Source organism: Lonchura striata, chromosome 8 (assembly GCF_050655825.1).
Source record: "Lonchura striata isolate lonStrDom1 chromosome 8, ASM5065582v1, whole genome shotgun sequence".
NCBI lineage: Eukaryota > Metazoa > Chordata > Aves > Passeriformes > Estrildidae > Lonchura > Lonchura striata.
Window position 1 is genome coordinate 30,629,110 of NC_140710.1, and position 24,154 is coordinate 30,653,263.

The 24,154-nt window shown below is 41.8% G+C and overlaps 2 protein-coding genes across 7 annotated transcripts; one reads left to right on the top strand and one right to left on the bottom strand.

Moving 5' to 3' along the window:
• Positions 1-1,253: 1,253 nt before the first annotated feature.
• Positions 1,254-9,448, bottom strand: SELE (selectin E). Of its 6 annotated transcripts, XM_077785515.2 has the most exons (14): positions 9,309-9,448; positions 8,737-8,809; positions 7,921-8,307; positions 7,480-7,587; positions 7,175-7,360; positions 6,374-6,559; positions 6,083-6,268; positions 5,352-5,537; positions 5,061-5,246; positions 4,482-4,667; positions 3,374-3,481; positions 2,867-2,888; positions 2,685-2,756; positions 1,254-2,329 (listed from the first exon to the last, which is right to left on the bottom strand). In XM_077785515.2, exons 2-13 carry the CDS (start codon positions 8,771-8,773, stop codon positions 2,699-2,701), a joined length of 1,836 nt encoding a protein of 611 aa, XP_077641641.2. In that variant the 5' UTR covers positions 8,774-8,809; positions 9,309-9,448; the 3' UTR covers positions 1,254-2,329; positions 2,685-2,698. The 6 variants fall into 6 exon arrangements, with proteins under 6 accessions (XP_077641641.2, XP_085442934.1, XP_085442933.1 ...); XM_085586808.1 differs by having other exon boundaries at positions 1,262-2,329; positions 5,061-5,537; positions 6,083-6,559; XM_085586807.1 differs by lacking the exons at positions 1,254-2,329; positions 2,685-2,756; positions 2,867-2,888 and having other exon boundaries at positions 2,945-3,481.
• An 11,308-nt stretch (positions 9,449-20,756) lies between these two features.
• Positions 20,757-23,483, top strand: LOC110478906 (14 kDa phosphohistidine phosphatase). The gene is made up of 3 exons (XM_021545822.3): positions 20,757-20,900; positions 21,664-21,788; positions 23,297-23,483. Exons 1-3 carry the CDS (start codon positions 20,771-20,773, stop codon positions 23,387-23,389), a joined length of 348 nt encoding a protein of 115 aa, XP_021401497.1. The 5' UTR covers positions 20,757-20,770; the 3' UTR covers positions 23,390-23,483.
• Positions 23,484-24,154: the final 671 nt, after the last annotated feature.

Genomic DNA, 24,154 nt, shown 5'->3' on the forward strand with positions numbered 1-24,154 from the left:
ATGGCTTCTCTTGAGCTTTGGCTGGGGCAGGAATGCACCTCAGAGTTTGTCTGGCACAGTGCAGCTTCCCTCGTGTAGTGGTTTTGGTTTGTTAATTTGAGATTTTGTTCGTTTTGAGATTTCGTGGTTAACACACTAAAGAGCGTGGTGGGTTTGGTGTTGGTTAATTATTAATGTACTTCTTTTTTGTTGTGAGATAGGATTAGGAGAAAGGTAAAGTAGGTTTAAAACTTTAAAAGGGTATAAAGAAAAATTTATGAATAGTAATTAAAATAAATAGTAATAAGAATTGGAATAAAACCCAACAAGGCTCAGTGAGCTCCCTAGAGAAGGGCCCAGCTCCACAACAGGACTTATCTGGCCCAGCCCAGCTGAAACAAGCATTATTACTTGTTCCTAAGTCAGGAAAAAAAAAAAAAAAAAAATTCTTGAGCTTCTTTTGTCTTTTACACGTGTTTTTCACAGAAACATGTCTAGTTGTCTAGTAGCTAAAAGTTTTATACCACTTCTTTAATGCCTCCCATACAAAACCATAACAGCTGGTTATCTCAGGGGCTGCAAAGGGTGACCCCAGCAGCAGCCATGGCAGAGCATTTGGCTGCACCCAGGCCAGGGTGGGATGGAGGTCCCTAGGCAGCAGTCAGAGCTCTGCTTTCAGCTCCACACCTCTGCTAACTCTTTCAACTTCCCAGCAGAACGGGAGTCAAAAACCTGGATGGGCTCAGGGGTTTGTGCTGTTGCTTATGCACTGTTTGCTCCTCTGCCTCCTGCCCATGCTTGCCGGAGCTCGCTGCTGGCCCAGGCTCCTGGGACACACCACTGCTCCTTCCTCCTCCCTTTCAGACCCGGGATGCTGGTTTGGGATCGGCTCCGGCTGTGCCAGTCCCGGGCAGTCAGCCCCATCTGCTGGCTGCTATGGAAATACGGGAAGCTCCAAGGGAAATTTAGGTTGGATCTTAGGAAAAAGGGGTTTTATTGGAAGAGTCATAAAGTACAGGAATCGTCTGCCCTGGGATGTGGTCGAGTCACCATCCCTGGATGTGATTTGTTGTGGCACTCAGTGCCATGGTTTAATTGAGGTGGTGTTAGGAAATGGGTCAGACTTGATGGTCTTAAAGACCTCTTCCAACCCAGTGATTCTGTGATTCTCCAGTAATGGACAGCCTTGCTTTTAGCCAGTATTCTCCTCACAGTCTTCTGTTGAAGCCACAAGTGACAGGGCTGACCCAAATAATTTAAATTATTCACATTTACAAGTAGGGAGTGTTAAATTGAAAACATTTTATTAAAAAATATTACAAATAGGACAATACATATCAGGTTAAATGAGAATTTTTTAATTTATAATCATAACTTAAACATAAATTAATAGTCTCATTTTAAGACTTCTAACAGCTCAAAAAATCATATTTTCAATACATAAACATACAAATCTTAGTCTTCCATTTCATTCGTAAACATTATGCAGGCATGCAATCCTTACAAACACTTCCAATTTATTTTCAAATAAATTCTGATCAATTGAACAGCCAGAGACCTACTCAAGAACAAGTATTTTACAATACATATACAGTTAAGAGTACAGAAATATCCACAGTAAAAGCTGCTCAAATAAATACATATGTATATACACATATTACAGTACAGAATCCCACAGGGATGAGATAATTTCAGATCTACCTGCTGTGTTCAGAAACCAGAGTACCCTGTGTAAGCAGTATGGTTCCTAGTGCTGTTGTAGTTAAAAAAAAAATGGTATCTAAGTTTTCTGGGATATGCAGCAGAAGTCCAAATAACTGCCCATATCACTGCAGGCATATCTGTTGACTAGGACATCTTCAATTAAACTGACTTCCACAAACCAGAACAATAGTTTCAAAGCTGTTCAGTGAATATTTTTTCCTCCTGATTCTTCTTTTTCTGCAAGCATAACCCCTGTGACGCCAGAGGAGACACCTCCAGCAGTGTAGTAAGTGATGTGAAATAATGCATGTCTTCACCTCACCTTGGTACCTTCGAGTGGAGCAGAGGAGGAACCAGCCTCCTCTTTAGGCAGCAGTGCACTGTTTACTCACCACCTGGACAGGAGGTGGCAAGCTCCCAGTTTAGGATAACTACATGGCTGAATGTAGGCAGGATTTGGCCACAAGGCCAGAGTTTTGTGTTTGTCTTCAATGGAAATACCAGACAGCTTGAGTTCAAGATTTCTGAATCATACACAAGGTCAATCATCTTGTCAGCAAGAGGTAAAAACATCTGGACAGCTGCTGATTTGCAGGCAGTTTCATTCTCCAGAAATCTGAGATGTAAGTGAAAGTGGCTGCAATTCCTGTGGAGAGAACAAAATTCCTCCATAAATCAGAAAACTGGCAGAGATTTTTATTTGCTCTCATCTCAGAGGAATTTTGTATGCAGCAGGTAGCAGAACTGCACAAAAGGGTTCCTAATACCATTTGCAGCTGGACAGAATGCTAAGTACAATCATCCTTCAGGAGCTGAACAACCATTTCTACAGCAGTAAATCCATCAGTCTTGTTAGGAACTTCCATGCAATGCCAAGATGCATATTAGGTGTCCCAAAGCACTTATTGCTGTGTCAGCAACTGTACAGCAATTAGCAGCTCTGATTGATTGCTTGTGTGATTAAAAGGAAGAGAATTTGTGAAGCCATCACCTGTGCTTACCTGAAACACCTGAGTTAGACATTCTCGCCAGCACTTTGGAAACTACCTTCACTGGCTGTTTCCTGCCAGTTCCTATAAAACAAAAAGTGAAAAGTACTTTAGTGACAACATGCTTTTATCAAATGGATTTTAGCAAACTGATGGCAGTGGTTTTTCATGTTGCTTTTTGAGACACAACTTACCTGAAAGGAATAAACTTCTTTGCTGCAAGAAGAATAAGAAAAGGTATTAGTATTTCAAGAAAAAACCCTAATTCTTGTTGTCTAAATATTTGGGTTTTACTATTCTTTTCCTTTGTCAGATGTTCATCCAAAAGCCACATATGGCATACACATATGGAGGGTTCTTGAAAATAATTTTGGAATTCATCTAGGTGTGAGGATTGCCACTTTTTCAAAAAGCAAGGTATATCACTTTGGAGGTTTTGGGGGTTTTTGGGGTTGTTTGTTTCTTTTGGTTTTTTTGGGTTTTTCTTTTTCTTTTTCTTTTTGTTGTTGTTTTTGTTTTTGTTTTTGTTTTTTTGTTGTTTTGGTTTGGTTTGGGTTTTGTTTGTTTTTTTGTTTTTTGGGGTTTTGTTTTTGTTTGGGGGGGGGGGTTGTTTTGTTTTGGGGTGTTTTTTTTTTTTGTTTCCACCACTGAAATTTTTTCAGGAAGATAAATAAAGCAGTGGAGCCAGAGCAAGTGCTCACCTTTTCTCCGGAAGTGCCTTGCAAGCCAAAGGAGGAATGATGCTGAGGACAGCAGAGAGGCAGAAGTGGCTGCTATGCCCACAGAGATGTAGCTGGCTTGGTCAGAGGCTGAAAGGATGAAAAGATTTCAGTGAGATCAAGGGGCACAGGTGGTCTTTGAAGCTTTCTCTTCTTCCCTTTCCTCTTCAAGATGAACCAGACATGCAGCTTGTAACACTTAAGTTTTTTCTTGATGAAACAGGACAGGTACACAAGGTAAAAAGCTGAATACTAAAAATTACCCCATCCATTGCCAAAGTAATGGCAAGACAAGAAGCTCCCTACACCAGGGTCTGTCTCTAACCTCCAGCCTTGCATAGCAATTTGTGCTCCTCTTATTTTTCCTGTTGCAGTGCATATTTTAACTCCCTGTGTGCTATCTTCCTCTTTGATCAATTCTGCTGAGATCAATTAAAATTATTCAAGGATCCAAATTCTGTTCAAGCAAACTAAAGTGGAACTGAGCTTTTAGGACCTCAAGCAAAAGCATTCCAGGCAGGCCAGGAGTGCTCCAGCTGAGGACAGAGAGTGCCTTGAATGAGAAGGCAAGGCTGAGCTTTCTGTCCTTTGAAATTACAATATCTGAGAGAAAAGCTCTTTGAGGCTTTTTGGCTGAGGAGTTCATCCAAGTAACTATCACACCAAATCAAAAAAACTATAAAATTTTCCACTGAGAAACAGTCTTATGAGTGCAGATTTCCCTGCAAGGCTCTGTTGCTTGAGAAAGGTTTTTTGTCTCTATTCACAAGCTCATTGTGAGAAATATTTTGTTTAAAAACCAAACAGAAAGAACTGAAATCTGGTTTCAGGGTTTTCATATATATATATATATATATATATATATATATATAAAAGAAATCAGCATTTCCCACAAAGATATTTTAGGATTTTCCTCCTCTATTTTCAAGCATAATGAGTGATTTCATTGGGCTTTTGAATATATGGACTTTACTACATGTTCTAGCTCACTGGTTCTAGCTCACTGGTTGCTATTACCACCACTACTTCCACGCCTCATCTGACTAAAAGTACAGGGCCACCTCTCTGTGGCTGCTCACAGGCAAAATACCTTCACATGTGGGCAGGCTGGCACTCCAGTTTCCTGAATGGCTGCACTCGAGAACACGAGAGCCATTGAGACTCCATCCTTCAAGGCAGCTGAAGTGGCAGGAGGTGTTGTAGGTGAACATCCCAGCCCTGTGGGAGCAATCCATGGAGCCTTTCTCAGGAGAGCTCAGTGGTTCACACTGTATGACTGAAACACAAAAAGATATGGTCATTCCTGCTGCAGAGCAGTGAAGAATGCAAGAAAAAAAAAAAAGCAAGAAGTTCCAAGCAAACAAATAGTGAAATTTCTATATATTTTTCCACATTTTGCATCCATATAAATTTTTGGCAAAAGAACACAATTGGAACAACTAAGGACTTTCCTGTCTTTGGCCCAATTTTTTGCACTAGTAGATGTACAATTTATTTTCAAATTCATTGGACTTTGGGATGGGAGCTGCTCAGAGTCATGTGCAGGCATTCCGAGGCACAGTAGAAAACGTGGGAGCACAGCATTTAGTTTGGAGCCAGGGCCCTGTAGGAATATGGATTTCTGTGTGTTCTCCAGTGACCAGAAAACTGCAATTTCCAACAGTCTTACCTTTGCATTTGGGCACTGGCTCGGACCACTGTCCCTGTGCCGTGCACTCAGTGCTGGGTGAACCCTCCAGGACATATCCCTCATCGCACTGGAAATCACAGCGTGAGCCAGAGGTGAGCTCTGCAGGAGCGTGGTCACAGCTCACAGAGCCTTCTGCTGGCCGCGGGACAGCCTCACACCTCACAGCTGCAGCACAAGGAGCACGACAGCGATCAGCACAGGGGCTTCGGGACAGCACCAGGCACTGCTGGCAGCCCTGAGGGCTCAGGTGAGCAGGGATAAGGGAGTTACCTGCACACGTTGGCTGCTGCCTGTCCCAGGCCCCTGAGGAGCCACATTGCAGTGTGGCTGGTCCTGTCAGGGTAAATCCTTCCTCACAGGTGAACTCACAGGTGGTTCCCCAGGTGAGCTGCACGGAGGGATGGGAGCAGTTCACAGCCCCGTGGATGGGCATTTCCAAGGCAGGACAGGTCACAGCTGAAAGGCACAAGGGACAGCACAGAGCTTAGCTTGGAGTAGGTCAGGATAAACACTCTTCTAGGAGCTGGCAAGGAGACATGCCCTGCCTGGAGCTGTCCCCGACAGAGCCATCATACCTCCCTTCAGACCTAGCAGTGCAGAAACAGTGATTTCAGCAGGTTGCACAGTGCAGCCAGAACCCCTAAATATGCAATCAAAGCATACAAGTCATCCTGGGAATGGCTACACAATTTCCACCCTGGACTGCATAAACTGACACTTGCTCCCATTTGGGGTTTAGGGTATAAAGAATCCCTGCCAGAGCACTCCAGTGTCAAAGTGTGCTACTGTGTGTGATAGAGGCACTGCCCCAGAGTGTTATCATCCTGCACTGCTGTTTCCTCACTACTACACAAGGCTAAATGACCCCCACCTTAAGATCTGCTTATGAAAAGCGCTACCAATGTGGTGGGGATGAATGCTACACTGATTACATTTGATTGAGAAAGTCTCTTCAGATTCTTCCAGCTTTAATCGATGGTTTCCAGCCCTGCAAGTCTTACCTTTACATTTGGGCACTGGCTCGGACCACTGTCCCTGTGCCGTGCACTCAGTGCTGGGTGAGCCCTCCAGGACATATCCCTCATCGCACTGGAAATCACAGCGTGAGCCAGAGGTGAGCTCTGCAGGAGCGTGGTCACAGCTCACAGAGCCTTCTGCTGGCCGCGGGACAGCCTCACACCTCACAGCTGCAGCACAAGGAGCACGACAGCGATCAGCACAGGGGCTTCGGGACAGCACCAGGCACTGCTGGCAGCCCTGAGGGCTCAGGTGAGCAGGGATAAAGGAATTACCTGCACACGTTGGCTGCTGCCTGTCCCAGGCCCCTGAGGAGCCACAATGCAGTGTGGCTGGTCCTGTCAGGGTAAATCCTTCCTCACAGGTGAACTCACAGGTGGCTCCCCAGGTGAGCTGCACGGAGGGATGGGAGCAGTTCACAGCCCCGTGGATGGGCATTTCCAAGGCAGGACAGGTCACAGCTGAAAGGCACAAGGGACAGCACAGAGCTTAGCTTGCAACAAACCATTAAAAGTATTTTTATTTTTCTGAAACTTAGGAACACATCCAGTAAACAGGAGCAGCTGTAGAAAGGGTTCTACTATGCCACCATCTCAGAAATCAGATAAAAGGGGAAATATTTTTAAATGGGAAACTGGCTCTTCAGACATGATTGTTAATTCATCTGCAGCTCATGACAGCAACTATTTACAATCCAAAATTTCCCTATTTTGACTGTTGCCGGGTGACCTTTGATGCTTTCATTTGCTTAGAAAAGTATCTCATTCTAAGCTAAACACCTCAGAAAATTATTTGTACAGTCAGGAGTAACTGGCCTGTTGAGAGCTGTCTCGCACCTAGGTCATCTCAATTCCCTGTTTCTACCTAAGAGTTGGAAAAATCTTTCCCTGCAAGAACAATGCCAGAACATTCATCCTACTCATCTCACCTCCTCAGGAACAGAGACCTGTCTGCTGAAATAAAACAGCACCTACACCACATAATGTGTTACAAAGGAATTGGCCAAACTTCCATTTGTTCCTGCTGCCAGAGCAGCACTGAGGTGTACAGGGCCATGTGCAATGCAGAACGCTCACCTTTGCATGCTGCAAGGGGGGCAGACCAGATCCCAGAAGAGGTACAGTGGACAGATTCCAGTGCAGTCAGCTCATAGCCCTCCTCACACTGAACTGTGCAGGACGAGTTGTAGCTGAAGTCCCCCAGTGGATGGTGGCACTCAAGGCTCCCATGATCAGGTTTCTTTAGTGGATCACAACTCTTAACTTCAAAGAAGCACAAGAAGGTACACAGTCAGTCTCCTTAGCTGAGCAGGTAAACCAAGAAGCCAAATTGAACACTAGGTAGCATGAGTTGGTCAAAAAGCAGGATGAAATAATCTTACCAAACTCGCATTCAGGCCCATAGAAGCCAGGGTCGCAATGGCAGGTGTGGTTGTTGATAGTCTCTATGCATTCTCCATGGCCACTGCAGAGAGATGGGTTGCAAGAAGCTGGAAAAAAAAAAAACAAAACAGGCAAATTATGAAAGAAGCAACAACAGCCACTAAGAAAACCTGGCTAGCACTTTATCTTTCTGACACTAAACAACCCTTTGTATAGCAAAAGAAAATCAGAGGGTTTGGTATTTAGGATTCTCCTGTCATTTCACAGAATTTCTGAAGTGCACATGTTTTACAGACTAGCTCACAGTAAAAGGATTCTGTTGGCTGGGAACTCCAAGACCACTTGTTCTGGGGTAAATATTAGATGAAGTTAAAAAACTCATCCCAGCCACCACCTAAGATCCCCAGGGTCACGCTGGAGTGACCTTTGTCATGCTGTACCTGTGTAGCACAAGGCAACCTTCTTTTTCTCACACTGCTCATCATTCCATTTGCCATCATCCTTCCCTCTTTTGATGTAGATCTCAACGCAGTCCTCGTTGTTCCCTTTGCCATTTGGCTCCCCTGAAGCCCAGTTTCTTGCTTCTTCTGTCAGTTCTTTGTTAGTTCCAGTCCAGGTCCATACGCCATTAATTTTTCTGATTCCAATCCAATAGTAACCCGGATTGAAGGGTAAGAAGGCATTGAGGTGCTTGATTTCCTCCTTGTTCTGGATTGCAACCAGGTTAGTATACTTCTTTCTGCACCACTGCTCTGCTTCCCTGTAGGTCATGTTTTTGTCTGAATAATGGTATGTCCACCCTTTCACGCCCTGCAGCACTGTAAGTCCTAGAATGAGAAAATATCCAAAAGTTGGTGTCTGACTTCTCCCCTCATCTCTCTCTAGAAGAGGACATTTAAGCTCTATAAATACTGCAAACTTGTCAGTATCTGAAAATGCATAAAAACTATTGGTAATTATTTTATAAACAATCACCTGGCAAGCTTCAAACCAGGCAAGTCAGCTTCAAGTACAGGACTTCAGCCTGTGAAACTATGTCTGATCACACAAAGCTTTGAGACTTATAGGAGCCAATTATGGCTTTGACAGGCAAGCAGGGAAAACGTGCCACTGCATCCAGAGGTTCTTCTGTGTGAACATAGCCTCAGGTTAATTACGGCAGGTTCCAAAATTCTCTTTGATGCTGAGCTCAAACAAAACAGTCACACTAATATTGCCATCCCACTAGTTTTTCATACAGAGAAATACACACTTACCATAGGTAAGAAGAGATAGGAACTTCAAGCAAATCATGTTTCTGAGAGTTTTCTCTGTCTTTTAAGCAGATGGCTATGAGAAATCAAAGAAACACATTTGTAAAAAACAAATAGTGAACTGTCAAAATTCCATATAAAGTACTGACCATGCAGTGATGGAGACTTTAAAAGCACTTTATTCATGTTCCTGCATGCACAGTGGAAATGAAGATGTTTGCAAACAGCAGGTATTCTACTTCCATGAAGCTCTGGAAAGTGATTCTGCCTTAGGGAAATGCACTGTGCAAGGAGGAATCACCTGGAGGAGTTTTAGGAACATGGGCTCCCCCAGATTTTTCAATGAGCAAAATTAACTCTGAAGAGCAGATTTTTCCTGAGCTTACACCTGAGGAAAGAAGTTTATGGTATGTACTTTTAAACAAGTAGGATTTCCACAAATTATTCATTTAAAAACAGTTTTTAATATCAAGATACTTTAAAATGTAAGCAGCTTTTATGGAAGATGAACACAGATTTCCAGTTCTCCTTTAGCTGGGCAGTGAAACAGAATAGCAGAGTTCATTTCTACTCACCTTTTGTAGCTGCAGTGTCCAGGTGACAGAATTCCTCTGCGCTGCGTCCCAGAGACTGTGGCTAAGTGGATGAACTCAGCCTTGAAAATCAAGTTCAGCTCCAAGTGTCTGGACTCTGTAATGCCCTGCCTTTTATCCCCTCAACTAGCCTGCCCTCCACGAGACGGGAAATTCCGTGTGGAAAAAAATTTCTTGGAAAATCCCAGGATCCAGCCCTCCCACACGTCAGGACGGATGTTTCCTCTTGCCAGATCAACCCTCCCAGAAAGACACACTGTGCTGACAGAGTGCCAAGTGCCACATTACACACTTTTACTGACAGAAACCCACAATTCCAGGATATCAAAGAGGAGGAAGACAATTAGATTGAATTAAATGCATGAATAAGCAGATTCCAATATTTCACCTGGCATAATGTTTTGCAGTAAGGAGGCATCAGTTCTTCAGGTATCTCGGTAGGAAAGGCACCAACACTCAAAGCTGGTTGACCAAGTTGGACCAAAATTGGAAACTTCAGCACAGGACAAGCCCTTCCTTATGGATCTCAGCTGTGCAGAGCTCTCATTTGTGGTCAGGTTGCTGGAGTTCTTCACAATACAGGTTCATCAGTCACTTGTAGCAGTCAAGCTTGAAACGTGGACCTTGCTTTGAAGAGTCCCTTGGATCATATTCTTCAATGTCCTGATCTCAATAGAGTTACAGCACCTGAACAGGTGCATATAATATTTCAAGTGGACAAGACAATACACTAGGAATTAATTCACATTTATTGTGTATACCCTGATTAATTATACTGCCGCATAAAACTTCACCATTATGGATGGGATTTAATGAGGCTGAATATGCAAAGAACTCAACAAGTACTGGCAGCACTTCACATCTGTAAAGCATAGTTTGAGTTTATACAGTGCATGTTGGAGCTCTGATTTTGGAGCCTCAGCCTGTTCTTACAGAATAAAAATCATTGGCTTCTGTATTCCAAGCTAACATCAACTGGTATTGCCCAATTTTACTGCCCAAAAAAGAAAGAACTGTCAAGTAGCCAAAGATCTCTGCCCATCAAAGAAATTATTTCAGAAAAGAGCATGGAATAAAGAGTATATTCTAAAACAGCCTCAGTTACTAACAAATCAGGAGAGCTGACTAGAAATTGCAACAAAGTCTAAGAAAGCAAGTCAGCTACTGAAGAGAGAGAGGGTTAAAAACACACACTGAGTATTTGTAGGCAGAGGAACAGTTTCTAGCATGTGTGAACTAGCAAAGCTAGAAACACAAATCATGAAACTCTGGAAAGCTGAAGTTAGCTTTTGGCTGGCCTGGGCAAGCCTTGCTTAGAAGCACCAGACATCCTGAGGCATCAGATCAGGGCTGCTGTTTATTTAGCCTCAAACTGGGAATGAAAACTCTTCCTGTTTGCCAGCCCTTCTCTGGTAGGAGGCTTTACCACCTGAAGAACACAGACAGAAACTTGTATTTTAATGCACCTGTCCAGCACATGATGCAGCAGAGCCTAATTTCAACATTATTCTACTACAAACTAATGTTAATCAGTCTCAATAAGGCAGGGGTTTTTGTAGTGTTGTGGGGGTTTGTTTGGTTTTTTTTGTTGTTGTTGTTTGTTTGTTTTTTGTGTTGTTTTGTTTTGTGTGTTTTGTTTTGGTTTGGTTTTATTTTCTAAAATATTGATCAGCTGTTATAACTCTATGCACAGAAAATTTACAGAAAATTTTAGGACAGTTTTTATGCTCCCAGGTGCCAAGAGGCAGAAAATGCTACACCTTTTCCTGAAGATTCTCTTTTGAAAGTCATTTAATGAACTTCCTACTGGTAAGCACTCATCCTTGTCATGGCAGAAGCTCTGAAAAAAGCTCTGAGGAGACTTCATCAGAATTCATTTGCCAGTGGAATCTCCGGAGGAAGGAAGAGCTTATTTCACAGTTTACAGTAGTCTTCCTTTTCAGGAGCTGTCTGAGACCTCTTGTCTCCAGCAGATAAAGCAAGCCCCACAAAAAATAACAACACACCAAAGCCTACAAGCAATATGCTTGTAAAAATTCCAGCCTAAAAAAAGACTGTTTCTTTTTGTTGGCTGTATTCCCTTGTGCATAATTGCCATGGGGCTCTTTTTGGTTTTTCCCAGGGAATTCTGCTATTCACTGATTATATTCTTATTTCCCTGTAATGTACTGGAAGATGGAGGCAAAATTTTCAGGAAAAAAGAAAGCCTGAAAATCATTCTCAAAACTCCACAATAAAGGTTAAGTCCTCTTTATTAAAAGTCAAAGGCACTTAAAAACTTCAGGGGGACTGGGATTCCTATGAGCTAAAGCTCATCTTGGATGCTAAACTACATATATATTTCAGGAAAAGTACCTGTGATACAGTTACTTAGGTGGAACTGGAGATAATCAAGCTAAAATGCCATGCAGCATGAGCTTAGCTGCTTTCTGTGTTACTTATTTATTCTCGTCTCAAAGCTATTTCACATTCATGCTTTTTTATTCTTTTTCCCATTGATTTGGGAATGTAAGATCCTCATTTCTTATGCGGTACAGAGCTGGATGAAGTTGCTGCTCTCTTCTTATATTACATGAGCACAGACATAGTTTCTTAAATTTAATACAATTCCTCTCTGCCAGGAAAACAGGAGACTCTAAAGACAAGTTTTTAGAAATGCTGAACACTTCTTGTTCCTATACACTCCAGAATTTCATTTGCACAAGTGAAGGCCCAGCTTTTTACAGGGAAATCCCCACATCACCTCTTTTCCCTTACAAACAGAGGTGCACTGACAATTACGTAGCCACAACTAATTTTCCAGTTGGAAGGTTCACTTAAGAGGCCACTATGAGACACAAAGGGTAAGAAAGGGCTATATAAACATATTAGGAAGAAAAACAATAAAAATCCAGCCAGGTCTGCCATTTAAAGGGCAGCAATTGACAGAGGACATGTCAAATGTTGTTTCTTTTTATATAATGGAAAGTTAATATTCATGGCAATAGTGTGGGAAAAGAGAACAGGTCACATTATGGAGTGAAGACCATTTAGGTTGGTTACAACCAATCAAGCAACAGTCAAAAGATCCAAACCCTCAGTAATTAACTTTGAGAATATGAGCAAAAAGGTGTAAAAAGTTGGACAAAAAGCAAATGTTGCCTCTCTGTATCTCAGAAAAGAAGATCAAGGTAATTAGAAGCTGAGACTTCCACGTGAGCACCTAGAAAAGACACTAGAACATTGAAAAATGTTAAAGAAAACCACTGAAAAACCAGCAGAAGGCTGCTAAGCTGTCGAGAACAGCGGACATTGATATGATTGATCTGTTCCTGGCAGATCAACCTGGCTTGTGCCTCAAGGCTGTGTCAGTAATAAAGAAACAATAGTGCAGTGTGGTTTGTTATAATTAAGATTTTTAATACCATCCCATGAGACATTCTTATGAGGAAACAAGTGAAACAATGCTTAGCTGAAATCACCATAAAATGAGCACACAAGGGATGGAATCACTACTCAAAAGGCAGATTTTCAAAGAACCCTGTCTGTCCTAGAGAACTGTTTTATTCCCACCCCACTGTAAGAAAAGGGTGCTGGAGAAAAGAAAACTTTACAATCTTCTAAAACCCAAAATGTGTTTTAGAGAACTTAGGAGGCACATGATCAACAAAGTTCCACTTGGTACATAACAAGTAGCAGTGGATTGATTTGTAGCGACAAAGTTTTAATTGAAAGTTTTCCAAAGAGGCCATGAATTGCTAAGACAGGGGTTTTGTAGAGTCTGCCTCTCTGTTGGAAATTTGTAAGTTTTGGTTTGAGAAACTTTTTTTTCAGTATCTCTATCAGTATCTCAATACTTTATCTGAAACTCTGTTGAACTTGAAGAAATCACAAATCCAAGACAAATACAGAATGTGGTGAGATCCCAGGTGAACAGAGTATATAGATGTACATTTGTACATGTAGAAAAAGACAGATATTAATTTCCCATGTCTTTTTAAAAGACTGGTTCTTCATCTACAAGATTGCATCTGCATTTATGTATCAACAGACAAAAACAGAGCTTTAAGAGCCTCTGAGTAATCCAGTTCCTTCTCCTAGAAGATATTTTTGTCATTCCTAAATTAAAACACTTGATAAGTATTTATCTCAAAGTGCTTTGTATAATGGATATTTATCCCATGGCAAAGAGTCATAGAACCACTTGAAATTTTGAAACAGTGGAAAAACCTCCAGCTTCGCCCACAGTAATACTAGGAGAGGAAAAGTAAGAGATTTAGCCAGCCTGGAGGGGGAAAAGGAGTTCTAGTGCCAGTAGGGAAGGTGTTTCCTGTTAGGAGAGGAGCTTGCAACACTTAATTCTTTAGTAATTAAGAGACAAAGGGTTTAAGGCACAAGTTTTCCCTGAGGTCCAGATGGGAAGAAAAGATAATTTCTGAAAACCGTACTCATCCCTCAGCCTCTGTGTCTGATTAAGTGTGAATAAAGCAAGCGCTGCAACAGTTACAAAGACGCTGGAATTTCTCAAGGCTGCCTAAGGCAGTCTCCACTCTGTCTGGAGTGGAACCCAGGAGTCAGAAAATCTTATCTCCACTTCTCATTTCGGGAATTCTGATGTGACTCATAGTGCTCAATTTCCTCCAAACAGGCAAAAATACACATTGGAGAATCTAACCTGAGGCTGGGGGTCACTTGCACTGGCCAGGTGTGATTCAGAGCATTGAAACATGAAACAAGAGCCAAGGAGTAATAGAAGCAACAACTCACACCTCGAGATAAGATAAAAGCAGGAATGGCCTTAACACTACCTGCAGCTGCAGGTGGAACTGATCCCATGCAGAACTTGATTCTTTCTAACTCCATTGTTGGAAATTGTGGCAGAGAAGCTCTTGGAGCCTTGTCACCCTTCATGTACACATAGAAAGAATAAATATATATGATGCATGCGTAGACTGTTCATTTATGTCCAGCTCTGTTCCACAGCCCCATGGTCTCAGCAGGGGAGATGTCCCAGAAGTGACAATGACAGGAGATGCTGGCTCTGAGGAACAGAACAGGTACAGCTTTTGGCAAATTGGGAGGAGTGAGAACAAGTTTTGGGATTAGGAGATTAAGTAGGTGGTTGAGACTGTAAAAGTGGTCATCATGAGATGCAGTTTTGGTTTTGTGGATTCTTTGCATAGCTTCTGCCTAGCTGTGTTCCATGAAAATATTGTGTTGACTTATCAGAGAGCATGTGAGCTTATCAGCAGTTTATCGTGGTTGACATGACCCACCAGTCTTCATTTGCTGTATCAGGAGGAAGAGGCTACAAAAAAAGGAGATACAGCAGATTCACTTCCTTACTAATGCATTTCAACATGGGTTTTTCAATTCCAAGATTCAGGTCTGTTCTCTTCAGTGCTCAAGTGCAGCTTCAGGTACACCGTTTTTATACATCAATGGGCATTTTATTGTATTTAACATGTTTGAGTCCTTAACTACAGCAGTATTCAAGAGCAATCATTAAATCATTAAACACAGCATTCATTATAACAATCATGAAAGGTCAATCCCCAAACCTACTGGAATTCTGTGGAATGAGAACTTACCACTCAGTATCTGAAATGTTCAAGGCAGAAGACCAAAGCACAAGGAACAACTGCACAGCACTGAGAAGAAAAACCTGACCCAAGAACAGCCATCAAAGTGTATCATTCATACCACTCATGACTTTTCTCAGTCAATAGACCATGAGAGAACAGAAGTTCTTCAATTAAGGACTCTTTCAGGAGCTTTTTTTGCCACAACCATACCATCTATGAATTATGCAGAGAAAGAAATTTAATTTACATCCATCAGCAGGATAATAATTAGTTTTTAGGACAAGTGTCTTTAACACAGAATCATTAGTAACGTTTACTTTAATTGCCACATAGAATTGTTGTTTCAAGAACAAAGAACTCATCACTAACATTGAAAGCAATTCTCTTAAATTACTTATTTTATCACTTCCCAGACAAGAAAACCCCAAACAAACTGGCGCCACCAAGCCTTCTAAAGTTCCAGTTAACTGCTACCAAGAAAATTAGGACTTCCCTTATTTCCAGGGCTTGAAAACAATACTTTAACTTTTCCAGCAATGATTTTGCACTTTCAACACTTTTAGATTTCTTGACTCATCAGGAAGGATGATCTGTGACCTGTCCTGAAATTGTTGCACTTTTTTGAAATTGTTTGAGCCTAAGAAGAGATCCACAAAGTGAGTCTTCTCAAGTGCTGAGCGTGTACCCCACCCTACAGACCCTGTTAATAACCCTTCATATAAAAGCTTGTCAAGCACTGGGACAGCCTACCCAGGGAACTGGTGGAGATATTTAGGTGCTTAGGGGCATGGTTTAGTGGTGAATTTGGCAGTATTAGGTTTCTATTTGATCTTTTCCAAACAAATGATTGATTCTGTGATTCTGTATTTGTCCTTCCTGGTGCATACTAGCTGTGGTTTTTCCCTCTCATTTTTCAATAGGCATTTACCCATCACATTATTGTAATCAGTAGCAGAGTCTGGTTATTTGGCCCACAGAAGTAAAATCATTTTCACAACAAATATCAGCAGGAAGAGAAGGACTTGCCATTTACCAGCTATAAAATAACACTGGGCCTGCATACAACATTCTTACTTCAGGCAGTTAAGAGTGCAGTTAATCTAAATCCCCACAATGGGGGTACATAAAAATACAGCTGGGAAACTACCCTAGTCTCAAAATAAAATGAAAGATCCAGATTTATGCCCACCTGAAGATAAGTAAATTAGGAGTGCAGCTGCTCTATACCCTCTAGACTTAAAGACAGACAAAGGTTTATCTAAAGGTTCAGTCAAAGGACATAACTTCAATTTATATCCAGAATTATGCTAGTAAGTCTTTGTACCATTACACTCCCCATCCATCATCTTCATTCTGATTTTTTGTTAGGAGCTGGAATCCCAATACCATGACAAAGGAAGGGCATGGTTTCCCTGCTGAATACCTCCAGCCCTAAACCTACCAATCAAAAACTCCTCCTATCTCTACTCCATGAATGCAAATGCGTGAGCTTATCTTGAAGAAAAGCAGCTGAAAGGCCCATCTTGATATTCAGGATGTCACATATCCCACATAAATGAACACTGATCAATTAAACAGCTCATTCACACTGTTTGTCTCTGCAGAGCACAAAGGAACAGCTGGGCCTCCAGAACCATCACCTGCACACTGCTTCCATCGTGCCCCCAGCATATGGTGCAAGGCATGGACACCAAGAGCAGGGAAGGACAACCAAAGGACAGCAGAGCCCTGGAAACAAACCTAGAGAGCTGTTTCATTGAACGAGGGGATTCTGGGCATGTCCTGTGTTCCCTCACTTCAAACATTAACAATCCTGTGACAAGCTGGTGATATTTATGGTCATTCAGAAGGAGAACCAGGAGAACGACACCTCCTGGTAGGAAAGTCCAGGCTTTTCAAGGAATAGATACATGACATGAGGTCCCTTCTAAAGAAATACCTCTCCAGAAGCCTATTAGAAATTTGTGTTTAAGCCTGGGGAAGGGGAAGCAGCTAGGAAGGCTCAGAAAAGTAAAGAAGGTGCTCAGTTTTCTGTATATAGACAGATACAGCTGGTACAAAAACCCCAAATGGATTAAAAAATCTTTTGTGAGTAAATGTAGACCAGAAATTAGAAGGGGTTTTTAGCCAGCACAGCGATGGGGTTATAAAACTGCCTTCTATAAGGAGCAGAACAAAACCTGATTTTCCCCAGATCTTGTTCAGTTTCTGAAAGGGATCATTATTTATGAAAGCAAGATATGAAGGGTCCAGAAAAGGCACTTCACAGATGCCAAAGATGTTAATCCCAAGAGAGATAATGTTATTAACCTGCATTTGTTCTGGCCTCTTTGCTAATCTGAGAAGCTGCTAATCAACAGCTGTAGTAGAAGAATCTTCATTAAATCCTATTAATTTGAATGGGCCAAACAACAAAGAATGTGATCTTTGATGTCCATGGCAGAACATGTCCATGCACAACAGTGCATTTCCTTTGCACAAGTGTATTATAATCAATCTGATCAATCCCAGGGTTACTCCTGCTCTGGAATAAAAGATAAATTTGCAAGTACAGCTAAACGTTAGCCTTCATTTTACTTTCTCTGTTGTATAAGGGTTACATGTGATGGAAAGCACCTATTTCAAAAGCCTTTCCTTAATATTTTCCTGTAATACAAGCATGGGCTAAATGTATCCTTACATCTTGTGCTCTCTGTCAGAGAACTCAATAAAAGGAGAAATTTATACACCTAGAGTTCAAAGTGATTGCTTCCCTTTTCCTGACTGTAGTAGCCTGGATTGATCCAATGGTGTGAGAGAACCTCATGTTGAGTTTCACTGCAGCAGAGTGTACAGTTAACAGCTTTGCAATGTAGTAATATTACTTTTCTAGCCACTTGCCATTTAGAGTTTAAATTGCTAGAAAAATGAAGACGTTTTGGCATTGGGATACTCCTGGCTCTCAGGATCTGATGATAGGAAGGACATAAACAGAGCAATTTTAGTCTTTTGGGTGCAATCCAAATCCTGCAAACTGCAATGCAAAACAAGACCCAAACAATGTTTTTTAGGACTGTGCTGCAAAGAGACAAGATGACACTTGACCAAATAAATTTTAAAAACCCTTAATTTTTTCAGAAAATAGTGCCAAGCCCATGACAAAAGGAAAGTCCCTTTGTGCAGTTTTGCTGGGGACAGGCTGTGTCTGGTTGAAGACCCCTGTCACCCCATGCCATCCTCTCTGTACCCCTGAGGCCCATGAAGTGACGCACCAACAATTCCCACCAGCAGCGGGGAATTTTGGTCTGCAGCCTAAAAGCCAACAGGAAGCTCCTACACCTGGGCATGGCATAGGAAACTACTCTTGGATAAGATGGGTGCCTGGGAAGGGGAAAGCATTAAAGAGAACTGGACAAAGCTCTGCTGGGACTATTCCTAAATCCCAAAGTTACCTGCTCAAACTCATGTTGGGTGAAGCCTGATGCCTGTTCTCCTTGTTGAGAGCAAATTCCTTTCAAGTTTAGCTTTTAAGGTATGCCACAAGTATTTCCTTTGCCATCCTTACCACTATTGTTTGTTGCTAGTTCCTTCCGTGCATCATAACTGAAATGGGGCAATAAAGGTTTTCACAGACACACAACAGATTTCTGTGCTTGAGGAAATGGAGGAAACCATTCCAGGGAAAAATAAAAAATGGAGTTCGTGCAAACAACCAACCTCCATAACAGGATATATCGGAACATGAGATATTAGGGTAGATATGTAAACAAAGTAACCAACCACAACCAAACCAGACCTTTCTAGATTACTGGAAACAAACCTAAAGCACTAATCCTACAGGCCCTTTGTGCCAGACAAAGCAAGCTTAAGCAACCACTTCAACTCCACAAGACTCTCTAAGCCTTATCATCCTAACTAAGCACAGATTTTAGCACTTTCTCTGCCTGCCTTGAAAATCCAGAACAGCTGAGGCAGGAGCTTCATTTTTTACTTAAAACCCTTCACACCTCTTTACCCCTTAAAATTTAGTTAGCAAGAATTCAGCTCCCTAGAGCTCTGGGCTTTTTTCTTCCCAGATTTGCTATTGTTCTGTGCACAGACAAGGTAACTAACAACAGTCTCTGAAATAAAAAAATGCTTGAAGTTTTTTAAATTAACATTTGTTGCAATGAATAAAATAGCTCAGGAAGCCGCTTAAGTTATAAAGTAACAAATCTCAAAATAGTCTAACTAAACACCAATTTACATTTACCTTTGTAATAGCTCTAAATGCTATATTTAGATTATATGTACTCTTCCTTTGTTTCACTGATGTTTTTAAAAATATCATAATTTACATAGCATTTTGTTTGTGTATTCAGATGAAATATTCAATTATATTTTAAAACTATAATTGAAGGAAAAATTAATTTCAACACTAACTTAAATATTTGTGTGTATGAAAAGAATAAAATAGTTTAGTTAGAAATTATCTATAATGCAACTTAAAATGTAGTTATGTGGAAGTGCCAGACGTTTTGAAGTTTTAAAAAAATTTCTACTCTTTAAAATCTGAAACTTCCCTGATTTTGCAGTAATGCTTGATATGTACTATCATCTTACGTCAGCCCTATATGAAAGCAATTATTTTTCCTTTGGTAAATGATAGAGATTTAGTCTTCAGTGAAGTGGTAACAAAAGGAGATGGCTTTAAAATGAAAGAAAATACTTATAGATTGGATATGGGAAAGAAATTCTTCACTGTAAGAGTGGTGGGACTATGGCACAGGTTGCCCAGAGAAGCTGTGGATGTGTTCCCCATCTCTGGAAGTGTTCAAGGCCAGGTTGGAGGGGGCTTGGAGCAGCCTGGGATGGTGGAAGGTGTTCCTGTTCATAGTAGGGGTGCGGAATAAAGGATATTTAAAGTCCTTTTCAACCTAAACCATTCAGTGATTCTATGAAATTATTCATCCTACACATCTGTGACCATATGACCAATTTGTGTGGGGCTTGCCTAAGTTATCAGGTGCACCTATAAAATTAAGCAACCACGAGTTAGATTTGTATTTCTTATTCAGCTCCAGTAAAGCATAACCTGAGGAATATCGGCCGTTAGAGCTGCCAGCCTCCCTGTGACCCTCTGCTCTGGCACAAACACTTTGGCTTTGCCTTGGCCCTGCAGGTGCCACCTACAAAGTCCCAGCTTGAGGACAAGGGAGAAGAGTCCACGGTTGCCAAGGGAGGGATGCAGAACAAGAGCTCTCTGAAGGCCACTTTAGCGTCAGAGGCAATGGTCAACTCCTGCTCTTGTAGTTTATGGAAAATACTTTGTTTCTCTGTTTTTGGTGTCTTGATGCTCGCAGAGGAGCGTCAGGTAAAAGCAGAGTTTTATTGCCATGAGGGCTTCTGTCAGGTAGAGACCCCGAGGCTTGATGACCTCAGTCCCAGGTCAGAAGTTAAAATAATAACTATATGAGTTTAATGCTTCTCTTGACTTGGGGATTCGTTGTCAGACCCTGTAACAGAACCACCTTGGTGCTTCACTGAAAGCAGAGAATTAGCCATTTACTTCTTTTTTAAGCAGACGCTATGCTGCTATTTTTAAGGCCGTACGTGGCTACCAAGTCAAGAGCGATCTGTACAAGTTCACTTTGCGACTTGACCTAACGCTAGAACTTGGGAGTGTCTTTATGGGCGGGCACCGGGCAGGAGCCGCGCGGCCGCTGCCGCTCGCCCCCTCACGGCCGCCATGGCGCCCGCCCACCCTCACGGCCCGCCCCCATCACGGCCGCCATGGCGCCCGCCCCGCCTCACGGCCCAACATGGCGCCCGCCCCGCCTCACAGCCCGCCCCGCCTCACGGCCGCCATGGCGCCCGCCCCGCCCCGCCCCGCCGCCCGCCCGGCCCCGCGGCGGCAGCGCCATGGCGGCCGTGAGGGACGTGGAGATCGACCCCGAGGGCACCTTCAAGTACATCCTGGTGCGGCTGCAGCGCCCGGGCGGCGGCGAGCAACGGGACATCGTGCGCGGCACCAAGGCGGCCGAGTTCCACAGTGCGTGACAGCCCGCGGGTCTGGGGCGGAGCGGGGGTAGCTCAAAAGTTCCCTTTTCCTCAGTTCTGCGTCCCCCGTGTGATAGGAAAACCGGGGCAATAGTTCTGTCGTGTGCCGTTTAGGATACCCGGTTGAAAGGAATGAGCAGGTGTCTCTGCAAACCGTGGGCCTGATGGTAGTAAAGGGAGATACTGAGAGGTGAAGAAGCAATGTAGGGTGGAACCATAAATTCCATAGGAATTCCACTAATTGACACAGACTGTTACTCAAGACTGTGCTAAATACCTGGATTTGCAGAAAAAGAACAGAGACACAGGGAGAAAGAAAAAAGACGGGGAGTACACATTAGAAAGGGGGTCTGATAGGCCATTGGGAAGTCCGTACCTTTCAAGGCAAAGAAAGAAATGTGGCTGGGAAATTAGGATAAAAAGGAGGCTGTGTCTTCTAACAATTTGAGAGACCCCCACAGGAAATGCCCATGACCTCTCCCTTCATTTGAATAAAATTATAGGACTCCTCTGTCTCTTTTTTGGACATAGACCTCTGGTATTTGTGGGTGAATGTTCCTGACACAATCAGCCTTATTTTTGAGAAAGATATATGCTAACAAAAAAACCAAAGGGCTTTAACTGCAGCTTTTCTGTGCCTCTGAAGAGAAACCTCCCTGCCTTGTAGGTGAAATAAGAAAGTAGCCAAAAACAAGTTCTAGACAATATAATGCCTAGTTCCTGTTCTGATGTCTCTCACCATTCTTATTGTGCAGATCATATATTTGAAAAAGTAAATCCTGAGATGGAAAAGCTGGGATATGAGTGCAGGTGCCTTGGAGGAGGGAAAATTGAACATAATAGCAAAGACAAGAAAATCAGGGTATTTGGGCTCTCAACAGTAAGTGCATCTCTCATTTTCCTTCAAATGTTTCTGTCTCTGCTGCTCTGGGATTTTTGATTAATAGCATGGTGGCTTTTGGCAATTTACATCATATTTTAGACATTAACTGGAAAACTTGCCTGCCTCATTTATGAGAAGATTAGAAAAACAATAGTTTTAGGGCAGGAAACCTGTATTATTAATCTAGCTGGCAAATGAAGTGTTAGAGGCAGTGGTCAGCTCTTGCAGTCTGAGAAATAGACTTTAATATCTGCTTTTGGTGCCTTCATGCTCACAGAGGAGCATCAGGTAAAAGCAGAGTTTTATTGCCGTGAGGGCTTCTGTCAGGTAGAGACCCTGAGGCTCAGTCCCAGGTCAGAAGTTAAAATATTAATTATGTAGGTTTAATGTTTGTTTCAACTTGAATGTTTGGTGTCAGACTCTAAAACAGAAGTATCTTGGTGTTTTATTGAAACCAGAGAAATAGTTATTAACTTATTTGAAGCTGTGCTGCTATTTTTAAGGGTGGTTGGAGTCTTCAAAGTAGTTGCCAAAGCAAGGTGGGCTGTGGATCTGTTGCCTTCCAACTGACATAACTATATTATCTGTTATTTTTGAAAAGTTTGCATTTTCTAATGCATCAACTTTAACCTTTTCAGTTTAAATGCTTGTTTATTTACGCAGTTCCTCTTTGAGACCATCACTGATGAATAAGAGTATGTTTTGTTTGATAATACAACCTTGGGCTCTTTTTTTTCAGTGTTATAAGTAAACTTTCATGTGAAATATTATGGGGGAAAAAAGCCCCTGTAAATCCCAGATTTCTATCAGTGACTGCACTGTTATGTGTAGTTCTGAAATAAGAAATCAAGAGAACTCTGATCATGTAAGACAATAATGGAAAGGCCACTTTGACCAAAACTGCCTTAAATTTCAGTGAAACAGTAACACAGTGACAGTAACAGTGATTTTTAAATGAGGGCTAAAAATCGCATGGGTCACCTAACTTTACCTTGGAGTTGCAATGGCTGAAGAGCACAGATACTTAAAATTGTATATTATCAGCTAAGGCAGGATGGGAAATACATAAAACATGAAGGCTGTGATTTCTCTAGTGACCAGAGTAGTGCTCAAATGCTCACACTTGTTTGCTTATTCCCTTTCACATCAGCTGAGCCAAATCAGCTGCTTGTATACTCACACATTAAAGTGGGCCAATGCAATCTCTGTGGTTTAAAGCAACATTCCATAAATACAGTGGCTAATGGTATGGGAACATTTTAAACCAAGCTTTCTGCTGGAGAAATTTCGTAGAAAATGCATTTTCTATTTGACTCCATCTCATTTATTTTCTAGAATTTCAATTTGGGGAGGAGGGACTTGGAGAGGATAATAGAAAAATAAAACATGATACTGCAAGAGTTAACTCTTCTAGAACTTTGATTTGCATGTGAACAACTTCTGTTGATAAGAACTAAATGGTTCTGAAGACTTAATGTCCATGTGCAATTTGTTGTGTCTTGCAGGGCTATGGAAAAGCAGATCACTCAGTCACTGTAGAGATACTGAAGAAAGAGTATGCAGATTATGAAATTACATGGTCAGATGACAAGAAATAAACTTGTGAACACAATGAGCAGTTCCAGCCTGGTAACTGTGAGCTGTGCTTTGATAAATAAAATTGAATGTGTGTTCTATATGTGTAACCATAAATCTGGAGTGACTGGACTCTGCCATAGTTTGTAATATAATCCTCAGATATATCTTATTTTTTAGATAATTCCTTTGTGCAGAATCTGAAGTTCAAACCCTTTTTCCTTTCCTTTTGATGTGCCCTTTTGTTAAACACTCCCACACCATTTTACCTCTAATTTGTTTTCATCCAGTCCCATTTCACTGATCTACTGTAGGACACCTAAGGATTTACCATCAACTTCAAACACCACTGGACCAAATCTGTTCACTGGTCTGTTGACCACAGTGTTTTCCACTTGTTTTTCTATTACTTTTTAGGCTTTTCATCTTTCTTACCCACATTAAAAAGAAAAAAATTGTGTGGAGGGTGGGGTTGACTGTTACAGTTCTTCACCAATGATCCAAATCTTTGATTTACTCAGTGATTTTCAGATCTAGTATTCTGCAGAAGTAATGATAAAAATATTTGATTTTCCTGTAAGAACCTTCCCTGTAGCAGACTGATGGCAATGTAAAATTCTGCCAGTGCTTCTTTCATTCTGATTCCCCCGGACTGCTTTGATTTGTGTGAATTTAAGAATGCTTTTTTCTTTTTTTTTCCTAGCAATAATTATGTGATAGTAAACTACCTCCTCAATACACCTAGGCAGTATCTGAATTAGCTACATCATCCTCCTGTTGTGGCAGGA

Coding starts and splice junctions, on each gene's coding strand:
- LOC110478906 (XM_021545822.3), top strand. CDS start 20,771: ATGGCGGCCGTGAGGGACGTGGAGATCGACCCCGAGGGCACCTTCAAG. Junction 20,901..21,663: donor CAAGGCGGCCGAGTTCCACA/GTGCGTGACAGC, acceptor CTTATTGTGCAG/ATCATATATTTGAAAAAGTA. Junction 21,789..23,296: donor GGGTATTTGGGCTCTCAACA/GTAAGTGCATCT, acceptor TGTGTCTTGCAG/GGCTATGGAAAAGCAGATCA.
- SELE (XM_085586803.1), bottom strand. CDS start 8,773: ATGATTTGCTTGAAGTTCCTATCTCTTCTTACCTATG. Junction 5,538..6,082: donor GCCAGTGCCCAAATGTAAAG/GTAAGACTTGCA, acceptor TGTGCCTTTCAG/CTGTGACCTGTCCTGCCTTG. Junction 3,482..4,481: donor CAGCCTGCCCACATGTGAAG/GTATTTTGCCTG, acceptor TCATCCTTTCAG/CCTCTGACCAAGCCAGCTAC.